Source organism: Camellia sinensis, chromosome 5 (genome assembly GCF_055761805.1).
Source record: "Camellia sinensis isolate YWXY chromosome 5, ASM5576180v1, whole genome shotgun sequence".
NCBI classification, from domain to species: domain Eukaryota; kingdom Viridiplantae; phylum Streptophyta; class Magnoliopsida; order Ericales; family Theaceae; genus Camellia; species Camellia sinensis.
In genome coordinates, this window is record NC_138965.1 from 14,129,151 (window position 1) to 14,138,785 (window position 9,635).

Below are 9,635 nucleotides of genomic sequence, written 5' to 3' on the forward strand. Positions count from 1 at the left end.
TAAATAGAACAAGATCTTCATCGTCAATAGCTACTGATGCAAGAGCCAACTAACTTACGATATCTTTGATTTTGGAAAGATATTTCTCAATTGATTCAGACCTTGTTATAACAGAATTCAATTTATTCTTCAGCTGATGGATATGTGATCTTATAAGAGAAATGAGTTTCTTGTGAAGAGCAGACCAGACTTCAGCACAATGATGAAATTGAAGAATAGTAGAATAGATCGGAGGGGATACAGTAGCATTGAGACAACTCAATAAGTGAGCATCGATTAGATTCCATTGAATGAAATCTAGATTGGTTACTTCAAGACCATCTCCATTAATGATCATAGAACAAGGACAGAGAATGGAACCATCAACATATCCAAGAAGATTAGTAGCTCTAAGGATATTAGAGACTTGACTACTCCAAATAATGAAATTGGTAGAATCAAGTTTACCTGTCACAAAAGAAGACAAATTGGAGATCGGAAGTGAAAGATTAGATGGAATATTTGAAGACAGAGATGATACGGAAGCTGCCATGGAAGAATGCTCGTTAGAGCTTCAAAGTTCTGATACCATGATGAAAATATGAATATCTTATTTCATACTTTGAATGTACAAGCTATCCTTATATATATAGCTATAGCTATATCTATACAAGAGATATGTATCTAAACAACATGTGCTAATTACTTGTAACTGTTTAACAAACTAACAAACTATCTAACTGATATCTGTTTAAACTGATGCAGTCACATAGATTGAGCTGCAGCTTGGCTTCATCACTGAACTAGAACATTAGTTGAGCTGTGAGCTATGCTTGGGCTTTGATGGAATATCCTCAACAACCGGGGAGAATTTGAGTATTCCAGCAGGGCTAAATGTGTGTTTTCTAGCGGTTTTAGACTTGAAGACGACATATGAGGACTCGTTGTTGCCACTATGAGCTGGGCATGGTGCAGTTGATGCACTGTGAAGGTGTGCAAAGCACTCTTCCTTCAAACTTCCATACTTTTCTAAGATGTTTGAAGGAAGAGAGACTCTGAATTTTTCTTCATCATCAAGCTTTCCAACTCCTCTTGTTTTGAGCTCTCCATTTGTGTCCTTGCAGTCTATGGTTACATGGAGTCCTGTAGAAAGAAAAAAAATCAAATTATTGATCAAAATCTCAATAGTTGTTAAGTTTCTCTTAAAGAGTTGTATTAATAGTAGTTGTCATTGTTGGGACTAATTGGCCCAAAAACAACAAAAATAATTATTCATTTGTTTGGATCCTATGTATGTCCCACACAAATAAATAATATGAATGCCTCTGAGGTGTTTAGAATTTATAATCTTTATTGCACATAATAATCAATATCCCTCTCCTTTAGACAAGCATATTATTAAAGAACATATATTTAGCATTCCATGTATTTTTTTTTATTTTTCTGTAACTGTTTTGTGAATTGAAATTATGCCATTCTTTCATAACATATATGATGATAAAACCATGGACCAACATATTTGCTCTCTCACTCTCCAAATGAAGTGTCACATAACTCTCCCCAACATCTATAACAGTGAAGGCACTTGGAATTGTGAACAATGCATTTACTTTGTATAGAAATTAATCACAAAATTGAATACAATTATCTTGTATGAGTGTGAGACACTCATAAAAATATGAAATCTATCTCATTTAAAAAGATGGGACATTTACACACAAATCTTAATTTATAAACTTATACTCCATTAAGTCTTAACTAAAATTTTTTACACCTTCAAGTCCCATTAAATTTTTAATAGTCGAAACTGCCCTTCAAACAATGATTCATTTATGATTATCTATAAAGGAACATGATGATTTGACATTTATTTTGATTTTAAAAACTTTAAAAATCAACTTTCAAATTGAAAAAACTAAAAAAAAAATTATGTTAAAAAAAAAAAGAAGCTAATTAGTGTGTTCGGTTTCAGTTTTCTAAATTCGGTTTTTTGAAAACTGAGTTTTTTTTTTCATGTTTTTTTTTTGGTTTTAGTGAATATTTTTAAAATTTCAAGTATTTTTTTTTTTACTTTTTTAGATGCACCATACTTAGATATATCTAAAAAGTAAAATATTTGTGAAAATATATTTTAAAAAATTAATAAATACACAAAAATACAAAAAATATACTGAATTTTCGTAATTTTTTTTTTTGTATTTTTGTATTTTTGCTGTTTAGTGAATTTTTAAATTTTTTTTTTCACAAAAATGATACTTTTAAGTGTATTTATGTTAAGTATGTCTAAAAATTTTAAAAATTGCTTAAAATATTAAAAAAATTCAGTGAAAACAAAAAATACGAAAAACAAGAAAGTAGAATTTTTCGAAAAGTGTTTTCAAAAAACTGGAAACAAACAATTTTTTTTTTTTTTTTGCAAAAACTAAATTATTTTTTTGTGCAAAACTAAAAATTTTGTGTCTATAAAGGAGCATGATGATGGAACATTGACATATAAAACTGGAAGAAAAAAAAAACTTTTAAAATGAAAAAAACTTATAATGTTCTCAGCTTTAAAACTAGAAAAAACTGATAATATTTTCAGTTTTATTAGATATTTGAATCAAATCAATAAGTAGAAGGGCAAAAACGTTTAATCTCTCATGCTCTTTTTTTTTTAATCAGTTAGTGAAACAATTATCTGGAACATTATTATGCAAAATTGATAATGTTTTTAGTTTTAAAAATTGAAAAAAAAAATGATAATATTCTCAGTTTTACTAAATAGGACTTATTGGTTCAAAAAATCTTAGATAGGACCCAAACTACCATAAAATTTGTAAATAGAACTTTTAGGTAATTAACTCTAAAATGATTGTTTACCATTTTTTTTATTATTATCTATTTCTATATTTTTTTAGACCTTTTTAGGAAAGAATGTAACAAAAAAGATCGTTAGCATAGTAGGTAATGCATGGCAAGCGGAGATGGAAATCTCTAAAAACACTCAATTTTTTCACATCTATACTATATATTAAGTAAAAGGGGGTTTTTAACCCTTAAGGCCTGTGGGAGCTTTAATATTCCAATCTGAATTTTCTAAGTTTCTTATTTAAAAAACAAAAACTCAGCATTTATTGATTTGGTCAAAATCTCTGATCAGTATTTATTAACTTTTTCAATCCACATGTCCTTCCACATACCTGTATTTATTGATTTGGTCAAAATATCCTGATTAGCATTTAAAATCCCCTCATACGAATAATTGTAGATACAACTCGTGTGTAGTTATTCCAGTACCCTTTTTAACTTCTCTCATACAATATGATTAGTGATAAAACTGTCAAATTATTTTTATAAAAAAATCTTAAAAAACATAATTTATATATTAAAAAAATCTAAAACAAAAATAAATATCTATAATTATCCCGCGTATAGCACGGGTGATAGGCTAGTAAAAATATGCAAGAAGAGCAAGGTTATATATAATCATATTTTTATCTCATTTTTTTACTTGTAGACACAAAGTAATATAGCTCACATCAATAAATGCACATGGAACACACTCATTTGTGTTTAGGAGTAAGAAAAAGAGGAATGGCTCCTCTCCATACCCCTCCATATTTCATTTTGTGGGTCCATTTTAAGTCACAAATAATGATCCGAATTGTTCATCTCGTAAATCTCACAGTGAAAATCATCTATGCAAAAACCAACTTCATCCGATATCAATGAATAGATAAATAAATCGTATTTTATTTTATAAAATACACAGTCTAAATTTAAATTCATCGTTGCCGACTACTTTAAAAAAATATAACATAATTTGTTCATATGTTTGATATCCAATGAAATTAATTTTTCACATAATTATCTTTACAACTAAATTTACGAGATAAACTATTCGAATTATATATAACATTTTTTATTCAATAATGTAAAATTGACCGTGCTATATTTATGCATTATATATCTGAAAAGGCTTGGCTAGCCTTAATATTACTGTCAGCACAATCTGTACATTCTCCAATGCCAACTACCTCAAGTACTATCTTATCATTGCCATGGTAGAAGCTCACAGCAAAGAACAAAAACACCCATAAACCCAAAAAGCCCTTCCATAAAGGGAACAAATCTTCATTGGAACTCAGCCCAATGCCCTCCCTAGACACTATGAAAAACTGGAAAGAAAAAGAGGAAAAAAAAAATATGATGGACAAGCTTGAAGCTTGAGAAGCTGTGACTTAGCTTCTCTAATGTCTTCAAATGGTTTGAGTGAGTTTTGAGAGACAAAGACACTATATGCATAATGGCCCTGTTTGGTAGGGTTTATTTTCAACTTATATCAGTTTTTAGCTTAATTTAGGCTATTTTGATGTGTTTAGTTCAGCTTAACAATATAGATTATAACTTTTTGTAAGTCAAAAATGAACTTATTCTTTGAGTGGGGGAGGAGAAGTTTAATTTATAAGTCAAAAATCAGCTTAAGCGCGCAGCTGAGATGTGAGGGGTAAAATGACTAAAATGCCCCTCACAATTTCAAATTATTACAACTGTGCCACGTATATAAACCAAAACACACTCATTTTTGTCCCTCACATGAGCCAAAGAGGCGATTTTCAGTGAATTGAGGCGATTTCCGGCGATGGGTTCTGGTTCTCTCTCTCTCTCTCTCACGAACCAGAAGGGAAAATTCCTAGCTCGCTATCGATGAACCAGAGCTCGCCATCGACGGCATGACGATTGAACGCTGACGAACCAGAGCTCGCGATCGACAACTCTAACCACACCCATCGCGATAGCAGCAGATCTCTCTCTCCGGCGTCGCGATCTGAAACCCTAGTGCCCCGTCCTCCGTCACGATCGATCGCAACAGATCCCTTCCATGCCATCGCGATCTCCTTTCTGCCGTCGCGATCTCCCTTCCGCTGTCGCGATCTCAAATCCTAGCGCCCCGTCGCCACTGTGCCCATTGCCGGGGTTGCCAGAGAAGAAGGGTTGTTAGTATTTTAATAATAATAATAATAATAATAATAATAAATTTTATATTAATTAATACTAAATTAAGCCATTACATTTTGTAATAATAACATATTTTGTATATTTTGTAATACTAAATTGATACTAAATTGGTATATTTTGTAACAATTTTGTGATAATAAATTAAAAGAAACAATTTTGTAATAAAAATTTTGAAACTAATTAAGTCATTACATTTTAGTATTAATTGAGACTAATTAAGCCATTACATTTGTAGTATTATTAAAAGAAACAAGGAAATGTATCAATTTTGAAGAAAAGAAAATTATTAAGAAAAAAAATTAAGCCGTTAATAATAAAAGAAAAAAAAAATGTACCAATTTTTAATTGAAAAAAAAATTACATTTTTATATCATTGAGACTAATTAAGAAAAGAAAAAAAAATAAAAGAAAAAAAAATATTAATATTAATATGAATTGATACTAATTATTATTATTAATGAAGAAAAGAAAGAAACAAGGAAAAGAAAAGAAGAAAAAGTATCAATTAAGAAAAGAAAAAATAAATAAAAGAAACAAGGAAAAAAAATTATTAATATTAATTGATACTAATTAATAATTTTAGTATTAATTGAGACTAATTAAGTCATTACATTTTTATCAAATGTATCAATTTTTATATAAATTGATACTAATTAATACTAATTATGTTAATTGAAAAAAAATGACAAAATTATCATTTTTATATCATATAAGGGCAAAAAAGATAATTATACAAAAAAAAAACTATTTTACAGTTTATCTACCAAACATTACTCTGCTGCTTAAATCCATAATCCCACAGCTGCACCAAACAGATTAACAACTTATGTTCACAGCTAATAAGCTATAATTTATTAAGTTATAATTTATAATCACTTTCTCATAACTCTACCAAACGGGCCAATGATGCTTAAGGGAAGTAATGTGGGTTTAAGTGGCTCAACTACTCACACTTAAGAGCCTCACAGGTGGCATTGTTGGGTTAGTTACAGAAACATTTGAGGTTATTCACCCAAAAAAAACATTTGAAGTTGGTAACTGCTATTTACAATTTTTTTTTGTTTTTTTGGAAAATTATTCTGAAAGTGAGTTGTGCGGTGTAAATTTAAAATTAATGGGACGTGAGTCATACTCAGAATAATTGGGGTCTATCAATAAAATTATTCAAAAAAAGTAATATAGTTTTAATTTAAACTTTACAGTTTTGTTGCTATATGGTTCATCCGCACTTATCTTTAGAATTTTGAACAGAAAAGATCACATACAAAATTAGAGGGATCAAAGGGAAATTCAAAAGAATTATAGAAACCACTAGTGTAATTTATATATTTCACCGATATTACTTATATAGTTTTTTTTTTTAATTCTACTTTAATCCTTCTAGTTTTGCATGTAACCTTTTTTTCATTCAAATTAAATTACATAGACTAAAGTTAAACATCATTCAAACTAGAGGTACCAACAGTTATATTCAGAATCATTGTATTCTATATATAAACGTATTATTTAAATAAAATTTTAAGTAATCTTTTGAAATATGTAATATTGTTAAGGTTTACTTGTGCTCACTACTTACTCACCTGGCAAAGCTATTTCTTTCATTGAATGTGTTCACTCTCTCTCTATCTGTCAGCCTACTTCCAATCGAATCACGATTGTGCACTGATAGCTTCACGCCTCTTCGTAGAGGTTTCGAAATGTCTATTTGGACCCGTATCCGAAGATAACATCCCACCGCTGCTCCATCAGATCCATATTCAACATCCACGAGCAAGCCAACCTTGTTTCCTATTAGTTTACCAACTTCTCTTGTCATACTAATCAATGGAAGGTTATGGATCTGAACCCAAAAGGTGGCCATTGATATATAACATGACTTCTGAGAGTTATAGATGTGCATCCATCGCACTCAAGAGAACAAGGTGTTTATCAAAACTCCAAGGACCGTTCAACAACACCGTCGTTTATCAACGATGTGATTAAATTGGAACGAGAAAATATTATCCCCAATTGTGGTAAACTTCATACCTTTAATTGGTTTCCAAATGGCCATTAGAGTGAACTTCATTGCATCTGTACTGAATGCTCTGGGAGTAAGCAGCTTCCCAATTAAGCATAACCAAGCCTTTTCTTCAACCGATTTTGTGAGGAACTCCTGTACCACGATAGTGTCCTGCCCTTCCTCCGTAAGTGACAGATGCTTTGTCAACTCATCAATAGTTTCAGTCATCCCTGGTACCCAAGGATGCACTCCACCCAACCCCTACCACGAAGGGAGACAAAACTTGCACCAGACGGACCACCACGGGAGATACTCTAGAGAGTATCATCGAACGAGTGGAGAGAGAATGAGTAGGGATAACGTATCTCATAGATAGAGAGAATGAGTGGTGGAAGATGGAGGGGAGAGAGAATGAGTTTCGATTTTTTTTTTTTTTTTGTGTGTGTGTGTGTGTTCTGTTTGTGCCGGAGTAGTGGTGGTAGCGAAGGAGGAAGGATATTTTTCTCTCCTCCTGTTAGTCTTCTTTGGTAGTGAAAAAGCTATAAAGAAAGTAGACTTTGTTGTACATTGATCTGAGAGAGAGATATGTGGAAACATGACTTGCCTTTGTGATAGCTCTCAATTTCTTTTTTTTATTTTTGGTTGTATATGGTTTTTCTTGGACGGGGATTTGTGAGGATAAAAGAATATATTATTTATGGGGTAAAGAGAGCAATACAAGCATGCAATAGAATACGAGACTTTCAAAAAAAAAAAAAAAATAGTAATTATCACTTTCAAATTAAAATGATATTATCTGGAGTATTTCTTATATATATATATATTTTTTATTTCACTATTTTATTTTTGTTGGTGAAATAAAATATAGGACTTTTTTTTTTTTTTTGTGGCAAACATTATAAATTTTGTATGTTTATTTCTTAATTTATATCAATGCTAAGGAGAGTTATATAAATAAAATTATTAAAAGTTCTTTAAGAAAAATAATATTTTTTTAGTGTCTTTATTAAAAAAATACTACACACTTCACTTATTTTAATATAATACGTAGAAATTAAGATTATATTTTGATCTCAATATTATTTATACGGTACTGGTACCTTTCTTTTTGTGAGTTTTGTTTCGAAGAGAAAGTTTTGCAAAATTCCTTCCCATTCTAACCTCAAACTTGAGCAACAATAGTAAAATTTGAGAGACGGACGCAGGCATGGGAGGGGAAATCTCTTCCCAAGAAAAACAAACAAAAAGAAAAGGGAAAGAGAAGATTGATGAGATAAGGGAAAAAGTGAGAGGCAACCCCACGTAGATTTGGTTAAAAGTTAAAAATCAATTTTTTAATTTATTTTGGGTGATATTATCTTTTTATTTTTTTTATATGTTTTTTCAATAAAGTCAAACAACGTTAAAAGTCAATATTTAATCAATTTCTCAAAACCACTCAAAGTATATTGTAATATCACTCTAAAATTTTGTAACATAAATATTAAAATGATATAATATGTTTTCATTACAAATATATATTTTGTTGGGTGGTAACTCTCTCATAATAACAATAAACAACTCTCATAATAACAATATTAGGTAATTAAGAATGTAATTTAAACAATTGAGTTTAAAAGGAACGAAATTTAATAATTTAATCAATTGAGTTTAATAACAATATTAAGTGATTCCGAATAGAATATAATTTAATTAATTGAGATTAAATTATATAATATTTTAGATAGACTTAAGATAGTCATCATCACTTACATAATTACAAACAATGAAACAATTAAGTAAGACAGACTTACATAAATCTAAATTAAAAAATTGAAGACAAAAATTCTGCTATAAATTCTGCCCTCCTCTTCTTGGGATAGCAACTTGTGTTTTGAGGAGAGAGAGAGAGAGAGTGAGTGAGTGAGTGAGTGTGTTTTGAAATTTAAAATTTGAAAAGTGAAGTGGGTGAGAAAGGACGGTGGGTGGGCGGGTGGGGTGCAGAGTTTTAGGTTTAGTTATTTATTTATTTTTAATTTTATGTGTGCGTGGCTCTTGGGTGAAAAGTGTGTTTTGTTGTTTGTCATCTCACTCTCTTGCGGCCAAAATATATTATTCAGGATTGGTTTGGCATAAATTATAAGAGTTAAAAAATTATTAAAAAAAGTCAAAAAATTTATATTATTTGGAAGAAGCTACTGGAGAAAGTCTAGACGACAAAATTATTATTTTGCTCTTTGAATTCAACAATCCCAAAATCAAGTCAAAAGGGTAGAATGGTCATTTTTCTTTTACTACAATATTTTATTACACATTTTTTCGTAAAAAATCAAAAAGTTATCCCAAACATACATATTTTTTTCTTTACTTTTTTAGCCAAAAAGTCAAAAAGTGCACTTATATAGCACATCCTAAACAACAACTTATACAATTTTATTTTAAAATCGTAAATATTATTTTTAAAATTATAAATGTAAATTTTATAGCATTACTCTAAATTTTATAATTCTTAAGTGTATTCAGATTGAATTATCACGACCCGCTCCCCGTACCCAAGGGTTAAGCATTGTGATGACTAGTAACTGAGGTTACCTCCGGTCAATTCTTAAATAAATTAATAAACGCGAGTGAAAATAATATTCAAGTGAGGGTACCAAAATAATCATTGGAGCTT

At 30.0% G+C, this 9,635-nt stretch overlaps 1 protein-coding gene across 2 annotated transcripts; it reads right to left on the minus strand.

Annotated features, from left to right (window-relative positions):
* Positions 1 to 585: 585 nt before the first annotated feature.
* Positions 586 to 7,624, minus strand: LOC114297564 (proline-rich protein 4). 2 transcript variants are annotated; one of them, XM_028241999.2, is made up of 2 exons: positions 6,561 to 7,615; positions 586 to 1,122 (listed from the first exon to the last, which is right to left on the minus strand). In XM_028241999.2, the coding sequence occupies exons 1-2, from the start codon at positions 6,580 to 6,582 to the stop codon at positions 791 to 793; spliced, it is 354 nt and encodes a 117-aa protein (XP_028097800.2). In that variant the 5' UTR covers positions 6,583 to 7,615; the 3' UTR covers positions 586 to 790. The 2 variants fall into 2 exon arrangements, 1 of the variants encoding a protein (XP_028097800.2); XR_003641544.2 differs by lacking the exon at positions 586 to 1,122 and adding an exon at positions 2,635 to 4,921 and having other exon boundaries at positions 6,561 to 7,624.
* Positions 7,625 to 9,635: the final 2,011 nt, after the last annotated feature.